General features: G+C 39.1%; 1 protein-coding gene across 2 annotated transcripts in view; it reads left to right on the top strand.

Moving 5' to 3' along the window:
* The first annotated feature begins 8,978 nt into the window (after positions 1-8,978).
* The window catches only part of DCX (doublecortin), a 99,271-nt gene continuing 85,039 nt past the window's right edge, over positions 8,979-23,210 (top strand). For both annotated transcript variants that reach the window (XM_012644710.1, XM_012644704.1), the window contains exons 1-3: positions 8,979-9,269; positions 10,991-11,376; positions 18,704-19,044. In XM_012644710.1, the coding sequence (XP_012500164.1) occupies positions 11,013-11,376; positions 18,704-19,044 (705 nt within the window). In that variant the 5' untranslated portion in view covers positions 8,979-9,269; positions 10,991-11,012. The remainder of the gene's footprint in view (positions 9,270-10,990; positions 11,377-18,703; positions 19,045-23,210) is intronic.

Raw genomic sequence — 23,210 nt, 5'->3', positions numbered from 1 at the left:
TATCCCAAGAATGGAAAAACAAGCACCACATGTACTCATCATCAAATTGGTATTAACTGATCAACATTTAAGTGCACATATAAGAATAACATTTATTGGATGTTGGGCAGGGGGAGGGGAGAAGGGGGAGGAGGGGACGGGCATATGCACAAACAATGAGTGCGATGCACACCTCCCGGGGGATGGACACGCTTGAAGCTCAGACTTGGGGGGGAGGAAGGGCAAGGGCAACATATGTAACCTAAACATCTGTACCCCCATTATATGCTGAAATAAAAAAAAGGAAAAAAATAAAATGCACAATTAAGTGGGTTTGGGTATATTTACAATGCTGTGCAACCATCACTGCTATCTAATTGCAGAACATTTTTAACACCCCCAAAAAAGAAACTCCATACTCGTTAGCAGTCATTCCCTATTCCTCCTCTGACAACCACCAATATACCTTCTGTCTTTATGGATTTCCCTATTCTGGACATTTCATATAAATGGAATCATACCACATGTGGTTTTTTGTGTCTGGCTTCCTTCACTTAGCATAATATTTTCAAAGCTCATTCATGTTGTAGCATGGATCAGTAGTTCATTCCTTCCTATGGCTGAGCAATATTCCATTGTATGGATATACCACAATTTGTTTATCCATTTATCGGTTGATGGACAGTTATTTCCACTTTTTGACTAATATACATAATGCTTCTATAAACATTTATGTATAAGTTTTTACGTGGACATATGTTTTTGTTTCTGTTGATTACATACCTAAAAGTAGAATTGCTAAGTTACATTGTAACTCCATGGTTAACTTTTTGAGCAATTGCCAAACTATTTTGCAAGGTAGCTGTGTCATTTTATATTCCCACCAGCAAAGAGGGTTCAATTTCTGCACTTTCTCATCAACACTTATCATTATCTGTATTTCTTTTATTAGAGCCATCCTGGTAGGTGTGAAATAGTATTTCATGGTGGTTTTCATTTGTATTACCCTCATAGTTAATGATGTTGTGTATCTTTTCATGTCCTAATGACCATTTGTATATCTTATTTGGAGGAATATCTATTCAAATCCTTTGCCAATTTTTAAATTGAGTTGTTTGTCTTTATTGTTAAGTTGTAAGAACTCTTTATATATTCTAAATACAAGTCCTTTATTAATTATATGATTTTCCAATATTTTCTTCTGTGGGTTTTTTTTTTTTCTTTCTTTATAATGTCCTTTGAAAAAGTTTTAAATTTTGATGAAATCCAATTTATCTATATTTTCTTTGGTTGTTTTCTTTAGGTGTCATATCTAAAAAAACATTGCTAATCCAGGTTCACAAAGATTTACACCCAGGTTTTCTTCTAAGAGTTTTATAATTTTAAGCTCTTGTTTTATGTCCTTGGTTCATTTTGAGTTAAGTTTGCATATGGTTATAGTTGGTATTTATAACTTTCTTTCTTCACTACATATTCCATATTCACTCTGGTCTTTTGTTTGTTTGTTTGTTGTTTGTTGATTTGTTTGTCCCGTAGTATTATCCAAATTTTTATTTCAAGGAAATCTGAGCTTTTGATAGTCTGCCTGTATTGGATTGCTCTAACTTTCAATTGGTGGAAACATTATTCTCTTTGGAGCTAAGAACTATAACCCAGCCAAGTCCAAAGTTGCAGGGAGTGAAGCAATTTTTTGTGAATAGGTCATTAGGTATAATAATGATTAGTGCCATCTTTATTTTCATCCTTTGATATCCTGACTATAAGAAATATTGGTAGCTCATTCAGAGCACATACTATATCCATAGGACAATACTTCAACTTCACAATGTGTGGTCTCCCAGCTGAGGCCATAACTGATTCTGTATTAGATAATCCACCACTTGGTAAGGCTAGTTGCCTCTAGGTAATGCTTCTGGGTGATACTATCCATGGTGAGATCTGTGAAACTTATGGATGTGAGGCTATTGTCTCTCTTTTTGGCTGTTAAATAAATTATTTAATTAGAAGCAATGTTACAAAGATACTATGATGATGAATAAGGTATTCAGTAAATCCATGGATGATGGTAATGACAGAAGCATTGTGGATAGGTAAGGTGAGCATGTATAAAGAATAACTGTCTATTCCATTGAGGGCAAATGTCTGCCTCCCAAATTATGGATGTAATTATTCTGTTACCAGGTAGGTGTATGGTTATACTGGATTATGTTGCTAAATCAGCAGTGAGCAATGGTCTCTGCTATAGGCAGATTGGGCACTCAACAATGGCTGTAATCGGATTAGTTTTTTGATGAGGGGAAGCTCATATTACTTAGCTACATGCGTCTTTCGCCCTTACCAACACAGCCATTTTCTTTATGACCCATGTTGAGCAAGCTCTGATGTAGCTGGGCAAGGACGTCTACAGATGAAATGTCGACTTTCTCATGAAATTTTAGGACATGCTTAATCCTGATCTTGTATATCAACTTTATTTGAAGATAGGATGCTTCTGTGCATTCTCAACTCTATGACCTAGTGGATCAAATAAGACACATATACAATGGACACCTTGGATTCCAGGGTCATTTTATTTCCTATGGTCAGGCATTCAGTTCTTAACCAGAACACATAACAAATCAAGATCTATTTTGCAAAACAAAAGGCTTTTCTTCAAAACTTTTCAGGGAGGAGGAGGGTCTTACACAAGTGATTCTCCTATTGGGACTTGCCATGATCTTTATACAACAACCCAAGCTTCTCTCTATATTTTTGAGCACCACTGTATCTGTTGGGTCATAAAGCCCAAATGTCAGAGATAACATGAATCAGCCAGATCCTATCAGTATTATGTCCATTGGTATGGTGTCATGGTCAAGGTCCCTATGGACTGAATTATGATAGAGATCCAGAGAGGTGGTGTACTTTTGAAATAAAACAGTAAGGATATACTAATGTCAGAGAGTATACTTAGGATATACTGTAAGAATAAACAAATGAAAGCAAATTATTTTCTGTTTTCTGGTTATTGGGATTGAGAAAAAAAGTACCAGGTGTGTAACTACATATCAAGTTCTAAGAGCTGTGTTTATTTGCTGAAGTAAACATATCTTATCTGAAAGAACTGTTTACAATTAAGTCATTACCTGAACAAGTTCATGATAATGCTCTGTAATTTTCTAAGACTGATGTATCTTTTGCACATACCAGATAGGTGAGTTAAATGAAAATGTGATAAAAATCACTACTCTTACATCTTTTAATTCTTTGATTGGAGTAGTAATCTTTGCCCTCACCCCAAGGGATATGGAATTACTTTGGCTTACTATCTTGGTAGAAAGGGGCAGTTTCAGAATCTTCCATTTGGCTTTTTCTACCATATAGACCCACTTAATGGCTCAGAGAGCCACTACGGGAATTCTTCCAGTTGCTCTGTATATTTATCTTAAGTATGTAGCCAGGAACTGGGAAAACCACAGGCTGGATTTGTAAATGCACTGGGTCCACTATGAGATAAACGTGGGCAAAAACTACATTTGTCACCTGATGTCCATTAGTTCCCTTTGCAAATGGTGTGCCACAGTGGCATTCTGGACCTCCAGTTTTAGCATTAGCTGAGAGTCAGTGTCCAATTATCCCTGAAATGTCTACGTATTTCTGGGTCTGTGATCTGACTCAGATCTGAAAACTGAATGAGAATCTGCAACTCTCCATTGCGGTGACTCAGATTAGACTTCTATTTCCCAGACTAGAGTTTTCTAGCTAGTCAGATCAAGTTGGACATCAGTAGGCTACCCTTCTAGTTCAGTTCTGAGCACCCATGGTCGCCAAAGAGCCTTGTGTTTCAAACCCTTTATGATTGTCATGACTACCTTGTCTCTGTCCATTGAGTGCTGCTGCCTGCCCTTTGCCACACTGGGATATGAGCGCCCTCATAGAAGTCGGGCAGCCTATTTAAATAGTCACATTTTCCATCTTTATCTAGGCTTCCAGTGGATAGCTACTATGAAGTCTTTTAAGCTTGCCAGTGCTCCTTTCACCAATATATTTCTCAATGCCTCTATGAATAAGGCAAATGTTTTTTGGGCTGTCTTGGAGGATACAGTTTGGGGATGGATGAGTGAGTTGCACATAGTGAATCCAGTAACACTCTTACCTCCCTAAGTCTTTGGATTTCTTCCTCATAATTCCTGGGAATTTATGGCACCTCAATTTTATTTAGGCCTTTTAGGCACTGTTGAATTCAGATTTTGATGAACACAAAGAGGTTAGAACCATTCTAGGCTGCACTCTGAGCCAGGATATTAATTTCTAAATTCTCTGATAAGCATATCCACATGATAAATTTGACCCAATCTAAAATTATGTTCCATTAACCCATAGAATCTATTAATCCAGATAGTTCTTAGATTTCTATTAATATAAAATCACAAAATATTGTAATTATTTTAGTATGTAAGCCTTCTCCTCCTTGGGTAAGATCTTGACCACTTCCCACTGGGCAATGCTAGGATCTGACTCTAGTTATAGATTTGGAGAACATTAGATTGGCAAAGGTGGGAAATGAGGAAAACTAGCACCCACTTGCAAGGCAAGATCATTGCCAGGTGTCCTATCAAAGCAGGACCGGTTTTATTAGACATGGAAAATGGGCTGCTTCTGTTGGTAAGAGAGGTTCAGTAGTGTTTTTGTGTTCAGGATACTTAATTGTATTCAGATAAACACAAATGTTCCCATGCCAATTGATAGAGTCTTACCTTTACCCAGCTAATGTCCTAACTTTCATGGAAGATTTTTGGAGAGACTGAAATTCAACTTATGTTGTAATTCGTCCATTTTCAAAATCAGACTCTGGATCTGATATTAGGCTATCAACTCTGTGGCTATCATTTCCAGCCTTTTGGCTAAGATCAGGTGCAGCTCTGTAACTACAAGAGATAAGATGTTATTTTGGGGCAGCCATAAAATCTCTCTATTTCTGATCCTGCCTAGAGTTGAGAATTTTGAATATTGACCTTGTCACATTATTTAAGTCTCCAGCACAGTCAGAAACAGCCAGCCTACTCCACAAACCTTATGGTTATCATTATCATTCTACTATAAAACTCTGTTAAAGCAGCTACTTGGTCTGTGAAAACTTTGCCTTCAAACCCAACCAAAATTCTATATGTCATATACATATTTGTACACACATACACACACACACACACATCAGGACACTAATCCTTTGTCAGTTAAATAAGTTTCAAATATATTTTCTCAGTCTATTACTTATCTTTTAATGTTTTGATGCTGTCCTTTGCCTTCAGAATCTTTAAATTTTTATGTAATCAAATTTATCAATATTTTCATATGTGATTTCTGCTTTTTGTGTCTTGTTTAAGAAAGTCTTTGTCACCACAAAAATTTAAAGACAATCTTTTATACTTCATTCTAATAATTTAAAGGTCTGTTCTTTACATGCAGTCTTTAAAATATCTGGAGTTTATTTTTATGTATGGTGTGAGGTGAGCATCTAATTTATTTATTTTTTCATATGAAAGTTAATTGTCTCAATGCTATCTATTGAATACTCCATGCTTTCCTTATTCTATACAACAAATACTCAAACCTATTATGTGTTAGATATCATTCTATGAACTTAAAATACTGTATTAAAAACACAGACAAAAATATTCCTATTGGTATTGTGAATTTTATTTCATTAGATCTGTTAGAGTCTAACAGACTATTCCTGCCCTCACGAAACTTATACTTTACTTCAGGAAGATATATAATAAATATAATAAACAAGTATATTATATAATATATTGGAAGATGATGTGTTATAAAAAAATTAAACAAAGTAAAGAAAATTTGGAGTGCTGTGTTGGGAGGGAAGGTTATAAATTTAAATTGGGTGGTCTGGGTTGGTCTTGTTGAGAAGTTGACCTTTGGCTGGAGATTTGAAAGAAGTGAGGGACTTGGCACATGAATATTTGGGGAATAACAAAAGCTAATACTAAGATCATATATACTATGTGCCAGGGTCTGTTCTAAGCACTATACATAAATTTGCTCATTTAGTCCTCATAACAACTGAGATAGGTACTGTTATTATCATAACTCCCATATGACAGATGGGTGAATTGAAGCATGGAGAGGTTAAGTAACTCACGCAAGGTCCTCAGCCAATAATTAGTAGAGTCAAAACTTGAACCCAGGCAGTCTGGCTCCAGAATCCATACTCTTACCACTGCATTACAATATAGCAAAGTTCTGTTTATGCTGGTATCTGTTTTGTTCCATTGATCTTTGTCCTCCAGGCTAACACCCCACTATCTTCATTACTATAGCTTTATAATAAATCTTGATAGGGTAATTGTTGGCTTCTAATGCCTCTTTTTTAGAATGATCTTGGCTATTCTTGGAGCTTTATATTCTTCTACAAAAATTTTGGCATCAGTTTTTGGGGTTTCACAAGAATTCCTGTTGGAATTTTTATTGGAATTTCTTCATACATTCGAATTACTTTGGGGAGGACTGATGTCCTTACAGCACTTCATCTTGCCATCCATGAGCATTGTCTCGCTCTACATTTATTCCCAACTTTTGTTATGTTCTTAAATAGTTTTATGATTTTCTCAATAAGGATCGCTATATATATTTGCTGGATTTATTCCTAGGTACCTTATAGTTTTGTGGCCCCCATAAACATCTATATACATTCCAACCTCACTTCCTATTTGCTTACTCTGCCCCACACCAGACCCTACTCTCTGTACTTCTAATCAGTAATATAAAGTAACAGTTCTTTTGGTGTGTTTTTGTATGTGTATCTATGATGGATGGTCTTTGTTTCCTGATCCTGCTCGTTAAACTGAATTTGATTAACCCAGACTGGAGCATATCAAGAAAGATCTAAATGCTTTTCCTTCATGATTTTTGCAAGATGCATAGTCCTTTCCTACCTCCTCAATGAGTCTTCAAGTCCCTCAAGGGCAGTGATGGATGTTTCCTACTCTGTATCTTGCTTGTGATACTGGGCACATGGTAATTACTCAAAAGGTCTTACTGCTACATTTCCTACACCGAGTTGGTTGCTACTCTTTTCTTTCAATCTCTTCACTCCATTGAGCCCTCAACCATGATTCTCCCTTGATCTTCAAAGTTGATATCCATATTTAAAAATGCACTTTCCTCCTAGACTTGTACCTGAGACTTTCTCTTCTGCCAGTGGTCCTTTTCTACCAAGGAAGTAAGGAAAAGGGTCTTGGTGAGTAGCTGAGAGTTCTTTGAAAAGAAATATCTTTATGAGATGATCTAGTTCAGTTTTTGTAAAAGTTTTTTTTCACAGAACATTAGTCTATGAAATGCTCTGGGGGGAATAAAAGATTTCAAGCTTTAAAAAATAAATGGAAGTCCTTTATAATAAATTGTTTTCTTGGAGACTCGTGCCATAGTTTAATGATATTAAAGGCCCTGATAAGTTTTACAATAAAGAAAACTAACTTCGTTTAGCCCATCACTTTTCAAACATTTTTGATCACAGAATTTTTTTTCTGCTTTTAAGGAACAGCTATTAACCACATACCTCACACTGGGAAATATTGATCTTGTCCATCCCTCTGCTCTCTGCTATATATATTAATATAAAGCAGACGAAGTCATTTGTCCTAGGCTGTCACCTAAAGACATAGTAGTATTGCAAAGCCTACATCATGAGGAAATTTCCTCTAAAATATATTCCAAATCCTTCATGTTTAAGTTTTATCATCCCATCCATTCTTATATCCTTACTGGAAATAAAATGACTTTGAGTTCTGATGCCAAATCAATTGCTGCATATTTACTGAAATGTTTACAATGTGTAAGAAAGAAGTTTTAAGACATTAGCCTTGTCAGAATTTCCATATTTCCCTGCTCTTATTCCTTGATTTTTCTCTGCCTCTGACCTGAATAATCCTGATTTTTCAAGAGGTGGCCACAATGTAAGGCAACAACACATGGAAGAGAAAAAGGCAAACACATGTACTCCCTTGAGGTACTTGTTTAGAAACCAGGAAACCAGCAGCAAGGTATTGGGAGGACTTAACCGGGCAGATTGCATACTTGAGGATGTCCACCCAACTAACATAGCTCAGGCTTTGCTGAGTCAACACCTGCCAAAGAAGAAAGACGATCATATTTTTTATCCCACTTTGAGGCAGCTCACAGTAAAACACATGCACAGAAAATGCTTAAATATAAAAGATCAACAGCTTTATATAAAAAGGAGGGGTCATTGTGCTAGGAATCAGACCTAAAATAATTACTGAACATGCTATTAGCTCTGAGTGTCCTGGAAGCCAAGCAAAATGGAACCATGGTAGTTTAAGACTGCTGCATATCAATGCATGTAGCCTCAATTGTGAAGATGATTGGGTCTCCCTTGCCCCCAATTTAGTCTCTCACCTTTCTCTTCTTCTGTTTTATAGTTTGGTCTGATCTAATGAGTTCAATTTGAATGCTTCCTTATTCTTTATAACGTACTTGATATAAAGAAGCCAGTTAGTGACAAATAGGCAGTTTGAGGAGAAATCTGCTAATATTTATCTTGTGGCCATCAGACTCACTACACATAGAAATGTCTCTGGGTTGGGTTTGAACTCTCAAACTCTCAAAGGTAAACAGATTTCATTAACCAAATTCTTACACTAAGCTAAAATGTTTTGGGGGTCTTTTTTCCACTCTATCTTCCATGATATTCCAGAACTATTTTCCCTTGTCTTGTCTTTTTCCTACCCCTTATTCTATTCCATTGATCTCATTTCAAAAACAAACAGTCGTTGGATACATGAACTAAAATGCCTTAAAGAAGCTACAGATTTGATTTTTTTCTCTCTCAAGGGGTAAAAGGAAGACAGCTATAATTTCTAAGAAGCCTGGTTTAGCTGTCTGAGTCAGGCCCCCAGGCAGATTAGGCCAAGGTTTTGGCCAAGTGAAATTGCCAATTTTCTAAAAGAAAGGACTAGCACATTGCTCATTAGAGCATTCTGAACTTGCCTGTGCAATCTTTTTGCTACCCTGCAATTTCCTGTTGGTTATAAATGAAACCTTTCTAGCTGTTAATGCAGGCTGTGAATTGAAAAAAAAAAAGCATGTAATTAATCATAGGAGGTTGGGGGGATTCACTAAGCCTGAGTTACAAGGGAGAAGCTGGACAAGGCACTAGGACCTAGAAGGCATCCATCCACCCTGGCAGGAATTTCTTGCTTGGAGCTCAGACAACAAAGGCATAGAGAGATTGGTTTTCTTTCTCTCAGCATCTCCACCCAACCAGCAGAAAACCGGTGAGTGGGGCTTTCGAGTGATTTTCAAGCAGAATGTAACAGATGTCAAACGGGAAAAGCACAAGGCGAAACGCGCGCTCTGTCTGTCTCTCTCCTTCTCTCTCGCTCCTCTTCTTTTTTGCATTATTCTATTTGATTTTTTTCCCCAAGCCTCTACCTGGGATTTTCCTTTGGAAAAGTGAGTTTGATGTTCCTTTGTTTTCACTGTGATGTTAATTTAGAATAATACTACCTCTGATCCTAAAAGCAAAGAAAAGCTTTAAGCCTGGGGAAATGCTTGCTACTTGTCTTGAGGAGGTGGGGTCTCTTAGCACTGCAGGTTGTCTGACAGAAACAATGCTGAGCTCAGCATAGGTCATGGTGACATTGGGAAAAAAGGGGGACTGAGCCTGGCAAACCCACTAGGCACCAGTCCTTCTTTATCTCCTGTCCTCCTGGTCCCTTGCAAATATCTTGATGTGGCAGTGTGTAGCAGGTGAGCCCTGCTTGCTTTGTGAGCCCTTTTATCCCCATCTGTGAGATGCATGTTAATAGTTTGGCTCTTCGGATGTCACTACCTTTGCTAGCGTTCAGGGCTTCGGTTGAATTTGGTTGTATGTTTTCATTGTTTTGGGGTTTTTTGCGGGGGGAGTTCAACAGAAGGGGGAAAAGCAAAGCCTGGCAAATGACCATCTTTTGCCTCAGCTAAAACACCTGGGCAATAGACAAGTTTAGGGTGAATTGCCTGAATTGTGAGAGCAAAATGCCCCTTCCGTCAGGAGGGAAACCCAGAACAATGAAAGGTGTGCTTGCTTCTAAAGGTCCCATATGCTGTTCAGAGACTCATTTGGGAATCTTTCCACAATTAAATTATTCCATTAAGAGGTGTTGCTGCATCGGTGGGGAAGGGATGGAGCACCTGGAAAAGAAAAGCATTTTGTGACCAAATGGTACCAGGGGGAAGGCAGAGCTAATAACTTGTTAAATAACTGATTTTTCTAATCCTTTTTTTTCCCCCAGTTTATTTCTTATGAATGTTGGATAGCTGCACCAGCTTGGTGGGGAAAGGGTTTGATGAATAGCACAAAGACACTGGCTATTCCCTGGAGGCTGTCCCTTTAAAGGAGAATCTTAGTTTATTCTGGGGGGAGGGGATGCACGCAGTAGAGTAGGAAAGAGGGCTTGGAATAAAATTAAAACACTCCCCTTCATAGTCATTGTACTGAGGTGCAAAGACTGCTTCCTAAGCTAGAGATGCTAACCTTGGCTAGCTCCTTCTGTTCTCTTCAAGGGGAATTTTGTCAGGCTATGGATTCATTTACAACTGTTAGTCATGTGGGCATGTGTGAGGAAACAGATGCCAGTTATAATGTATTTAGCCCGAAGTTACAATTTGATAGGAGCCACTGTCAGTAAGTCCCAGGATTTTCAGCTATTTCAAAATCCCTCCCTCTCCTGTTTGGAATAGTGCCAAGAGTGCCTCCCTCTCTATCTCTTATTCCCAACCCCCACAACCACCAGCACCCCCGCCCAGCCCCTCCTTCTTCTCTATTAAGATCAATATTCCTGCAGGTCAGGGGCAAACAGCAGATGGGTCACGGGCTTTTTTTCAACCAGCTCTTTTCACAGGCAGCAGATTGCAGATCTGGATCTGGCTAATATTTGAATTCCTTTCTTTTTTTTTCCTCCTCGCCCCTTTTTCTTTGCCTCTCTTCACCCCCATCCCTTTTTTCAACACTCAGGTCTTTGAGGTTTAACCAAAATATGGAACTTGATTTTGGACACTTTGACGAAAGAGATAAGGCATCCAGGAACATGCGAGGATCCCGGATGAACGGGCTGCCTAGCCCCACTCACAGCGCCCACTGTAGCTTCTACCGAACCAGAACCTTGCAGGCACTGAGCAATGAGAAGAAAGCCAAGAAGGTACGTTTCTACCGCAATGGGGACCGCTACTTCAAGGGGATTGTGTACGCTGTGTCCTCTGACCGTTTTCGCAGCTTTGACGCTTTGCTGGCTGACCTGACTCGATCTCTGTCTGACAACATCAACCTGCCTCAGGGAGTGCGTTACATTTACACCATTGATGGATCCAGGAAGATCGGAAGCATGGATGAACTGGAGGAAGGTAATTCAAGTAGTGGGTGGTGGCCCTTGGTGGGAGGTGGCGTCATTGGTTATGGTCACATTCTTGGGTTGCATTGAAACAAATTAGGCAGTGTATTTGTCCAAGCACCAGTTTGATTGATGCTCAGATTTTTGATTCTATAGGCGTCAACAGAGCCATTAGCCATCACCCTTCATGGCCTTCAGTCTTTGCTGGGGTTGAAGTGTGGATGGTGATGATAATGCATTGTGTTTATCTACCAGAGTATACAAAGGGAAATCTTAATTGTGGTATTTACTCTAGATCTTGTTCATAATTAACTCTGAGTAGCACTATTGAGGCAGAGCATAAAATCAATAGGGGTGTAACGAGGACGGACATTTTGTTGGGTTAACAGAGAAAATATTATGCCCAAATTTCCTTTGAACTGCTGAGAAATTATTTGTGAATTGTAACTCATTGGAGAGATGCACCCCAAGAACAGGACTTCGTGGACATAGTCACAGAGGATTATTCTTTTAGGTAAGTGGTCACTGCTCAGCTGTTGCTTCTAAAAAGCCCACTTAAGGGTGTGTCCCTAAGGCTGAGGTCATTGGGAGAAATACCAAAGAAAGCTGTAGGTATGTCTGGTATTTTAATAAAGACCATTCCTATTAGAATAGGAATGGATTCACTATACCTAAATCCCTTTAAATCCTCTCTAGATTTTGGTATTGCAACTAAATTTTCTGAATAGACGTTGAAAATCCTGACAACCTGTGTACCTGTCCCCAAATAGGGAAAATCTCAGCTGTCACCAAAACTTGCTTATCCATAAAGTCTTCTTTGTGATCATTTATAAAATAGATCTTGAGTTATGTTCTTAACATACTACATTATCAAATCAATTATATTGAGGGTGCTTTCCTATCCCTACTTTTAAATTGATTGGTGTAACATATGTAACTAATTTAACCTAATGCACTGCTTTAAAGAATAGCCTTAAGGAATGGTGATAATGAAAATGTTCCTCCTCAAACCCCTCCCCCCATTATCCATTCTTCCCACCTCACTCCCTCCATTCCCTGAGCAAAGGTGAGTTTAGATCTCTAGGGAAACTAAATTATCAAATGCACAACAAGGAAGGAGAAACAGCACATTAAATGACTTGGTATGTGAGTAAGCTGCCTATGCTTCACTGCTTCTAAGTTTTTTGTGTTCCTAGACAAAGGAGCATGAGGGCTTCCTGTGTACAAGACCCCAGTTCTCTCCAGTAGCTGCTGTTTCCCAAGTAGTCATGCCGAGTGATTGGGGCCAGTTACTTATGAGAGATAGTGTCCATATGGTTGCTGAGTCCACATGGTATCTGAGTCTCAGGGTTCAAGTCTGAGATTTTTCTACGTAGCTGACCTTGAAAAGCAATGCCCAGGAGGCTTAGATTATTTGGTCGTGTACTGAATGGAAAGGCAGAGGTTAATCCTAGGCCTTTCCCGACCATCAAAGGATTGGCCATCTCAGTGCATATCTTAAAATAAAGGAGAGTCAGGGCAAACTTGAAGGACTTGAAGGTAGGTCAAGGGAGCTGTCCAACAGAGTAATTGTTAGGGTGTGTGTCTTTTGTCACTGTAAAATCCATATCTCAGTCGAATTCGAGGGATTCTCTGTAATAACTTTCACAAACAAAGCACTCTGAATCATCCAATATGCCCTCATTTCCACTTGCTGTGATATTCTAAAGACCATAATAGATGCTAGGACAGAATTCTGAACCAAATGCCATTGTACTCAGAGCAAGGCTTAGAATATTCTCATGTCTGGTATAAGAGAGGTGTTAGGCGCAGATTTTTCCCCCAATCCATTTTCACATATTGATTTTTCTCTCTAGGGGTGTGTTGTGTGTGTGTGTGGTGTGTGTGTGTGTATGTTGGGAGACAACTGGTGATAAATAATCTCAGTTCAATATAGGTAGGTAATAAATGTAATTTGAAAAGACTGCAGCTTTCTTTTCCCTTGATTCCTTTGGAGTCCTGATAGATTGGACTCCTCTCATCTATCACTCCTGGGTGCAGTGGTAGTTCCTGGTGAATTCTCCGACTACACAGAGTGTGAATAGGGCTCGGTTGCCTTTGTTCATATGTCATCTACAACTACAAGTCACAGTGGACTTCAATGCCCTTCCAGGCCTGAGGACTGCCCATTCAGTCAAGGAAATTCAAGGATATCTCTGGAATAGTGTTGAGAAATGTGATCAGTTTTTCCCACTGCCACAGAGCCAGATGGGAAAGGGCACTGGGATGAAGAGAATAAAGAAAATGGGCCATTTTCCCTCCTTTTTGTCCTTTAAAACTACTCATCTAGGAATGGAGAACAGAAGTTCACTTTGTTCACCTTTGAAAGAGGTTGAATCAAAGATCAAAAATTTATACACTATGTCATCTTTTGTGCTTCTATCACTTAGAATAATGTTGTCAGTGTTTATCTGTGTTGTACCATGTATCAGCACTCCATTCCTTTTTATGGAGGAATAATATTTCATTGTATGTATAGACCACATTTTGTGTATCTCTTGTGAATAATATTTTAACTGTAAAATGAGACTAGGAACACCTGCCTTCTCTGTGCATGAGGGTGGTTGTGAAGATAAAATTAGATAATGAATATGGAAACACATTGACAAGGTAAAATTATAGCTCCAGGTACCATTATTATTAATGATATGAAAATAATAATAATGAAAATAATAATGATGATGATGATGATTCTAGTGAGGGGTTGTAATGGCCAGTGGTTTCTAAACCTATCTGCCTTTCAAAATCTTTCAGAGCTTTAGAAAAATATATATTCCTGGGCCACACCCAAGATCTATTGAATCAGAATCCCCAGGGCTAGGGCCTCAGAACTTGTGTTTTTACAAATCTTCTCAGGTGATTCTTAAGGGCACTTAGACTTGGGAAGTATTAGATTAGGTGATCCCGATGGTCCCCTTCAGCTAACTATAGTAGTAGGAATGTCTAGGGATGCAGAAATCTTTGTTTTGGTTTTTTCTTTGTAGATCTTAAAGGAATAATGGGGCATAGAACATACTATGTTTCCAAATGGCCACATTATTACATATTTAACCTAAAAAGAAATTAAATCAAAAGCAATGGGTTAACAATTATTCTGGCCCTGTGGCACCCCTTTGTCAGTGCCTCTAGTCTGCTGTCTGCTGCTAGATACTGAAAGTATCAAGGGGAGCATTTTGGACCAAAGTTGGATTATTGATGTCAGCTTTCCCGCAACTCCTTGGGTACACCAAGGGTCTTAGCGAAACCATGTAGGATGTGGCCCTCATTAGCTAAATCCTAGGAGGTCAATGAATGAAACCCAGTGGTTGTTTTTCTTTTGTCATGTCTTTCCTTTGCTTTTCATTGTTGAATCTTTCTCTTTCACCTATATCTTGTCCAATCCTTTTCCCATTTCCTTGTATGTGAGTATACAGATCAATCTTGGGGGTATAATTTATGACTAGCCAGCTTTTCTGAACCCAAATTCAGACAAGTCTGAGAGTTACTATGCTAACTGTGGGACAGAATATTTACAATTGGAACAGTCTTGGAAAATCTGAGCTGTATGGTGACACTGGCTATGATCCAGTTCCTTTGCCATAGTTCATTTGTTCCAATGAGATGGAACCACTTTCTCACTAATTTATCCTGTAACTACTAAAGCAAGCACATTGTCAAAGACAAAAGTTTTAAGATACCTTGGAGGGATGCATTGTTAATAGATATGATAATACAATAAAGTATCATTTCATATTTTCCTTCTTAAGTAAGGAAGCCTCAGAGAAGAGGAGAAAGCCCAGACAGAAGTGCTTTTGCACTGAGAAGATATAAATGTGCTTAATGGTTTTGAAAATGGAGCCCTCTTGAAAGAGAAGGGAGGTAGACATTAGATCATCTTGAGCCCACAGCTTGTTCCATGCCTTCCCTTTCAGCTGTGCTTCGCTTACATGACTTCATTTCCTTACCCCTTCACCCTAAAGCAGGTTTTCAATTCCAGCAAATTGTCACCTTTCTTGGCTCTGAAACTAGCTTTCCTTCTAGGCCCTCAGCGGGTGGGAAATGGTCCCTGGAAGCTGTGGCAGGATGGGAACCCAGCTGTGTAAAGGTGCAACACATCTCACCCAGCTCCAAGTGCCAGGCAGCTGGACATGCAGGAAGCACAGAGCTCTGGCAGCAGACATTGCAAATGTTTGCAAAATCAGAACAAGGAAGTCTCAGTCTAGCAAAGCGGCACATTTGATATCTTTCCAGTAGTAGAAGTGGAGAGTCCTTGGTGGTGGGACATCTATTTCTTTAACATGTAATTACCATAGCAGCTTTGTTTCCTAAAGCCTGTTGGAGGTGGAAAAGAGAAAAGAATTCCTTCTTATAGACTTTTAGGCCTAGAAGGGACTTAGATGTCACTTAGTACAATACCTTCAATTTATCGATGGAAAAGCTGAAATTCAGAGAATTAAGTGATTTGCCTGAGGTCACACAGCTCCTAAGTGCCTGACTGAGATTTGAACTCAGGTCCGTCTGACTCCTGAGACACTACTATTAACCACCATAAATATCCTGCCCGCAGTGAGCATCAACAGTGGCTTTGCTGGATGTTAGCCTTAAAACTCCTACATTTGGCATTTGCCACAACTGAAAGCCCTATCCCAAGCAGTGGGAAATCTTATCTTTGAAGCACCGGCCCCCAGCAGTGCTCGTGTTGTATAATGATCACAGCTCAGCTCCTAGATGGCTGCCCTTGCTTCTTTCCCTTTTCTTTCCTTCAGCTTCTACTCCTCCTCTATTCATTTCCTTTCTCTCAGCTCTTTCTTCCTCTTTTTCCTCTTTGCTCTTTCTTTCTTGATCTCTCTTCTATACCTTCAGATTAGGGGCTTAATAATAACAATAATAATCTATCAAGTACTTACTATGTTCCAGGCTCTGGGCTCAGCACTTTTTGTCTGTCACCTGATTTGTGCCCCACAACAACCCTGTGGGGTAGGTATTGGTTCCTATCACTCCAACTTTGCAAAAAAGAATCTGAAGCCAAGGGAGATTAGGAAACTTGTCCAAGGACACACAACTAAGAAGTGTTGGGGACCCCATTCTGACTGACATCACATCAGCTGCTCTTTTTCCATTACTCCATGTTCAGGTACCATCGGAAGGTGCTCAACATAGATTTGTCTGAGGGCTGGGCCCTCTACAAAGTTCTTGGGTGCCATATGATACTATAGCTGTTACCATCATGTTCATTTTCATCTGGGGGTGGTTAATCACACTTATAGTTCAGAGGCTTAAGAGGTTTAAGAGATGGGAGCAAAAAAAGTCCAGAGTCCTAATAGGGCTACACAGCTGACTCTCTAGAGGAGACTGAATGAGTGAAATCATAAATATACAGCCTCACACATTTCCACACCACCAGTTGTCTGACAGAGTTTTAAAGTACATGACAAGATATGGAAAACATCTGACTCCAAGGCAATGACCTCTTGGAAGGTGCCCATGGATCTGGTGAAGTGCTAAGGCAAAAGGCCATTTCCTAGTGTGGGGAATATTGACTGTAAATATATGGAAGAGCTGAAAGCGCCCTTTTATCCTATTAAGATGCAAATTAAAGACTCCAGCCTCTAATCACTTGGGTTGGGTTGGGTTGGATTAGCCAGCAAGAAAGCCAGAGAAATCAGAGTTTCTCTTGGCTGGGGTCTTTGACCATTCCATCAAGGGTGTCCATGGGTGTACAAAGTGGGGGAAAGTGCCTGTGCTTTCTTACAAACCATCCTTGTTCTGTCAAGACAGAACACTAGCAGCTTCTGAGACTGAGTGAGGCTTTGGAAGCCACTTTGCATATGTCGGATGCCACTTACCTTCCCCCTCCACATACACACACATAAATGTCCTCAAAGGCACCCTGGAGATTCTGGCTGAACCTTCTCTTAGCACTGACTGAGAAATTTATTAATTAACGTGACTTAAAGGATTTGGAGCTACAGCAAAGCAATCAATATTCACAAAGGGAATGAATTATCAGCCTGGTGTTTCTGAATGTCTCTGTGCGGTTCTCCTGCCGAGACCAAAGGAGAGCCATCGGATTATAATTGTGTTTAATGCTTTCTTTGCACTGGCCAGGGTTTATTTATTTATTTAGGGTTATTACTGATGACTTAAGTCTGATTAAATCACACTGTTTCTGAAGCTCAACCTCCAGGTGAACTTCTGTATACCTTGAGGCTAATGTGTTTTACTCCACATATTCAACCTTTTCCAATATTTTCTCCCCCAGGCTGAGCCTATCTGTCTTCCTTTTTTCTCCAGCTTCTAGTCCCTGGTGTCCAATCTACCTTCTCTTGCCTCTGACCCCTGCATTTCTTCTGCTGTATTAGTCATTTCCTCTAGCCCAAGGTAAATGTGAAAATTATACTAGATCCCTTCAATCCATAAATCAGGCTGCATAATGTATTGTCACATCTCCACCTCATTACTTGTGGCAGCCGAGGGTGAGGACAGGTGAAGATGGCCCTGAAAACAGATCTGGTGTGCAGCATTTGGGAGGATGGAAAGATGAGAGGTGGGTGGTAGAAAAAGGAGAGTTTTTCAAGCGAGAGCTAGACTTGCAAACACTAGGAATGTTCTGTGTGCATTTGTATGTACAGGTTGTTATTTAGACAATTTCTCTACCTGGGTGTGGGGGTGAGCAGTAGAAGACACACTTATACACACATATACACATTCAACACATGCACACACACATTTTACATTTCAGTATTCCACTGCTTGGCCATATACTCTGTGCAAAGAACAATCTGGCTTCTTGTCTAGTATGTACTGTATGCCCAGTATGCAAGGTTATTTGGTTCACCTTAACTTGGAATAAAAAATGTTTCAACTTTGCAAATTCTCCTTGGTTCATAATATAACAGAGGGATGGAGTTATGAGTCCAAAAACAGCACAGGAACCTTAAGAAATAGAGAGGTTAAAAATGCTCCAGTAATACCCCAAGGAGTTAAACATCTTAGAAACTAACATAAACGTTTAAATTCCAATAAAAGCATATCAAGCTTGAGAATACCACTGTTATATTAAACCTAGAAGTGTTCATTGTCCTTAAAACCCTTAACTTCATAGGGTTTGTCTACTAGGTATGCCATTATATTGAAGGATGTTTTGCTGATTACTTATTCTTGAATTTGAGCCGAGTTGTTAGAGAGCCCAATTAGGAATTACACCTAAGGTTGGTTATTATCACCATTTCTCCAAAAGTTCTACTCCAATGTCAGTTTTGTTAGAATAGTCCATATATCTGCTGTTAACTAATCACCCAACTACTTATTTCTTCCCTTAGGGGAAAGCTATGTCTGTTCCTCAGACAACTTCTTTAAAAAGGTGGAGTACACCAAGAATGTCAATCCCAACTGGTCTGTCAACGTAAAGACATCTGCCAATATGAAAGCCCCCCAGTCTCTGGCTAGCAGCAACAGTGCCCAGGCCAGGGAGAATAAGGACTTTGTGCGCCCCAAGCTGGTGACCATCATCCGCAGTGGGGTGAAGCCTCGGAAGGCGGTGCGTGTGCTTCTGAACAAGAAGACAGCCCACTCATTTGAGCAAGTCCTCACTGATATCACTGAAGCCATCAAACTAGAGACCGGGGTTGTCAAAAAACTCTACACTCTGGATGGAAAACAGGTAGGTACTTTTTCAAAGTACTTTTCTTATTTTTTCTGAATGCTTGGATGATCATGTTATACCTAAGACATCATTTCTAGTTGAGGGACTCTTTCTCCATGTCTCATCCTCCCTACCTGATATTACATGGTTCATTTGGAGAAAAGGTCTTTTCAGCAGGCAAAGCAATGGATCAGGATTCTGAGGCTCTGAAATTCAATCTGCTTCTGATTTACAAAGTAGAATGGTCACTTAGCCTCAGCTTCCTTATCTGCTAAGAAAAGATGTGTTAGAACCTAGGTCCTACAAATTCTTATAAATATGAATTTATCTATTATGGGATTTAACCTTGATTTTTTCAATACGTGTGGCTAAAAATGAGATTTTCCCATTCATTTCTTCTTAGATACCCTCACATTGGTATTCAGCATCCATTCTCATGAAAGGAAGTTGAAGTGACCTTTATATGCTATAAAAGAAGTCAGCTATGGGGGAAGCACAGAAGCCTCTGGCTCCTTGTCTTCGCCTCACACTAAACCATATTTGTTCTCTCTCCCTTTCCCATGTGACATAGCTGTCTTAATTTGGTTCCACTGATGGTTTGTGTGAGAAAGGGACTATTTCAAGATCCTAAAATTAGCCTAAGAAAGATGCTGCCATCTGTTCCCCTCCAAATCAGGTTCTTCATGTCATTGGTTATGCTACTAAAGTGCCACCTATATTAATATCTGGGAAAGAATGCAGCCAGGCGTCTCCATAAGACAGATGCACCATTCTCTCGAGAATAGGGAGCTGTAAATATACAACAAAAATGTTCCAAGGGAATTGGAACAGTGGCTGGTTCTGCTGGCTCTAAAGAGAATCCTGGTCCCCCATCAGAAAAGACAAGTGTGGATTATTATCAGTTCATACATTTTACCTCTTAAAATACCTTTGGTGTTTGAACAACTATATAGAGTCTTAAAAAGCAAATTTGATATACATCAAAATGACTGATTTGTGTTCAAATGCAGAACTATGACTCCTCCCATAATTTCCAATATATAATGTGTACTCTAAGGGTTTAAGTTTCAGGGAAAACTCACTCATATATTATACACTTAGAAATTGTGACTTAGATTTGTGACTTCTGTTTCCCATAATTTTGTGATGTGAGAAATACCTGGAGGCATTGGTTATACCTGATTTGTGTCTGTTGTACCAAAGCAATGGGTTTACCTGTGATACTGGGAAAAGTTCCAACTCCCAAGCATTTCTCTAAGAGTATCTGTCTTCTGAGCACCAAATATATAATAAACAGGATCTGCCTAGGTATAGAATAATTGCCAAAGCATCTTCTTAGAGAAATAGGACCTAGGAATTTTAGAATCATTTGATCTCAGAGTTGAGAGTGACCTCTACACCCATTTCATAAGATAACCTATTTTACTGTTCAACAGCTATGATTTTTAGAAAGATTTTCCTTACATTAGGTATAAATCTGCTTCCCTATACCTTCAGCCTCTTGAAGTAATACAGCAAAATTACAAATCAAGGACATAAGACTAGGATTCAGAAGATTTGGTTTCTAGTTTTGATATTGTCATTTACTATATGATTTTGTACTATTCTTAACAATCCTGAACCTCACACTCCTCCTCTGTACAAGGGGACTGATCACACCTGCCTTGCCCATGCTCATAGGATTCTTATGAGGATCAAATGAAATAATGGATATGAAAACACTCTGTAAATTAAAAAACATGCATCTAATATGCATATAATTTACCATTAAATGAGACTTGCGGCAATTTACGTGTACATTAATAAATGTCATTTCTCTTTCTCTACTTTGCCTCCATCATTATTATTGCAAGTATCAAACATTTTGTGGAGATATAACATACCTTGGCATTCTGTTATTGTTCCTAGTAATATATAAAGGGACACCTCCATCTCCTAGGTAAGCAAGCTTTGGTCCAGTGATGAGCGGATCTTTATTGTACAGCAGGCTATGCAGAGTGGCAAACTCTCTCCAACTCCTTCAAGCATCAGTTCCCATTTCTTTGGGGAACATGTTACAAAATACCAGCATGTGATATGGCATGTATGTACAGAAATGAAGTGATGCTCAATGGAGCAGAACAATGCCCTTTCAAGCATCTGTACCTCTGTATATACAGCTCCTTCTCTTTAAAAGGTCTCCTTCTGCCCACCCTGATCCCTGGAGGTCATCTTTTAAGACCTGGTTCAAATGTCACTTTATCATTGAAGATTTCTGTCTCCACTAGGCAGAGTAAAAACAGACTTAACCCTTTTTTTATTATTAATGCTCAGCTCCTGGTTCATTGTGGATGCTCTATAAATGTTTGTTGATTGAATGAACTGACATAAAGAGATTCTCACATGGCCAAGGTAGATATTTTGAGAAGCCCTCTTGTCTCAATGCACCAGACACTATTTTTATGCCTATGAGAAGAGATGGGGGCTTCCAAAGGAGTGTATATTCCATTCAGGTAGCTCCTATCTGGTACTTTACTTGGAAGTTACTGAAGGGAGACATTTAAAGCAATATTTCCCAAAGTATATTTTAAGGAGAAATGTCCCTATCTGCCCACCCCAAGAAGCTCTCCAAAGAAGTGTTATGTGGTCAAATAAGGTTGTAAAATGCTGCGAGTTTTATGACTTTCTTAGAGATTCATAGTGCTCATTGGCACATTGACTATTCTGAGAAGTCTTACAGCAAGAAAACCAATTTAATTAGACCCAGTATTTCCCAATCTTATTTAACCACGAACATTTTTTGTGAGATACACACACACACACACACACACATAAACACATATATACATGCACACAAACACATACAGAGCACACTAGAAAATATTGTTTACAGAAAATACTGAATGATTAGGAACTACCCATCCAAAGTTTAATAGTAAGATTGGTATGCACAGGGTAACCCACAAATCAAACATTGTTGTGTTGTTACAGCAAGGACATTAAATAACAAAATTTGGGGGTGCATGGACAAACCCCCAAATTACAAAGTAGGTGCTGAGTATACTGAAAGTTGGAGCCAAGTTAAAAAATTTACAGCTCAGCTTATTTCCTGGTTCCAGTGATGACAACTCTAATGTTAATGCGTATCAGTCACTTTGATTATTGGTGGCTATTCTTACTACTTGGGAATATGATTTTTCTCTTTGGAGTCTGAAGGCACATGTGTTGCGATGGCTTGACTTGCTTGGCTGAGATTCTAATGTCTGTCTTTGGCTATGTGTGGCACGAGGCACTAAATTTGAAAGTACAAAGTATGGTCAAGGGTATTTATTATGGAATGTTTTATTCATGAAATCAAGGCCCTCATTTGATTTCAGTGTATGTGCTAAGTGGACCCCAAATTGACCAAATAAAGTGGTTTTCTCCCTTCATTTACAATGAATTCATAATGATCAGCTAAACGTGCCCAGTTGATTATACCAAATTTATTGTTGCTTCTGTAATCATGTGTACCATTTGACTGATTGGCTTACACTGATTGACAAGCAATCTGCAGACATGGCTTTCCTTTCTTTCTCTCTGTTTTAATTTTGTTTGGATGTGCTTTTGGAGTCCTTGATCTTTTTAGGGTTTATGTTTTCCTGGTATGGAAGATTGGTTTCCTGACCTCTTGCCTCTGAAATATTTGTGGTCTGTGTAGACAGGAAAGCTAACCATCACTAGTAGGAAGAATTCCCAATTGATTTCTCACCTCAGTAAGAAGTTGCTAATGGAATAAGTAGTTGGTAGGGCCCCGGCTCCTCCCAGGGGCTGCAGTGGATTTCTAGGAGGTCAAAGAGGACATGGCAGAGGGTTGGATGAAGTTCATATTAGTTCACCTTCAAGTCACATTATTCTTTTGATTCCTTGGCAGCTGGAGTGGTTGTAGAGCATTGACAAAATCATCCAACTATTAATTTCCGTAATCAAGCCACACACTGACCTTCATACATAAAGGTTATGGATACATAAAAACCGGGATGCAAATTTCTTGTCGACATGATTGAGGTGGTTCAATAGATACATGATCTAGCCTTAAAATAAATTGCAGAGCTTTAATAATAGACTTCCAGCTTTTTGGCATCATATACAGGGGTGCAGCTGGTCTTCACACCATCCATTTTCATGCTACACTGATTGGCATCTCTAGCTTCAGTTTTGTCTAT

Source organism: Propithecus coquereli, unplaced genomic scaffold (genome assembly GCF_000956105.1).
Source record: "Propithecus coquereli isolate 6110/MARCELLA unplaced genomic scaffold, Pcoq_1.0 Scaffold104, whole genome shotgun sequence".
In the NCBI taxonomy this organism is placed as follows: Eukaryota; Metazoa; Chordata; class Mammalia; order Primates; family Indriidae; genus Propithecus; species Propithecus coquereli.
This window is presented reverse-complemented; position numbering and strand designations above follow the sequence as displayed.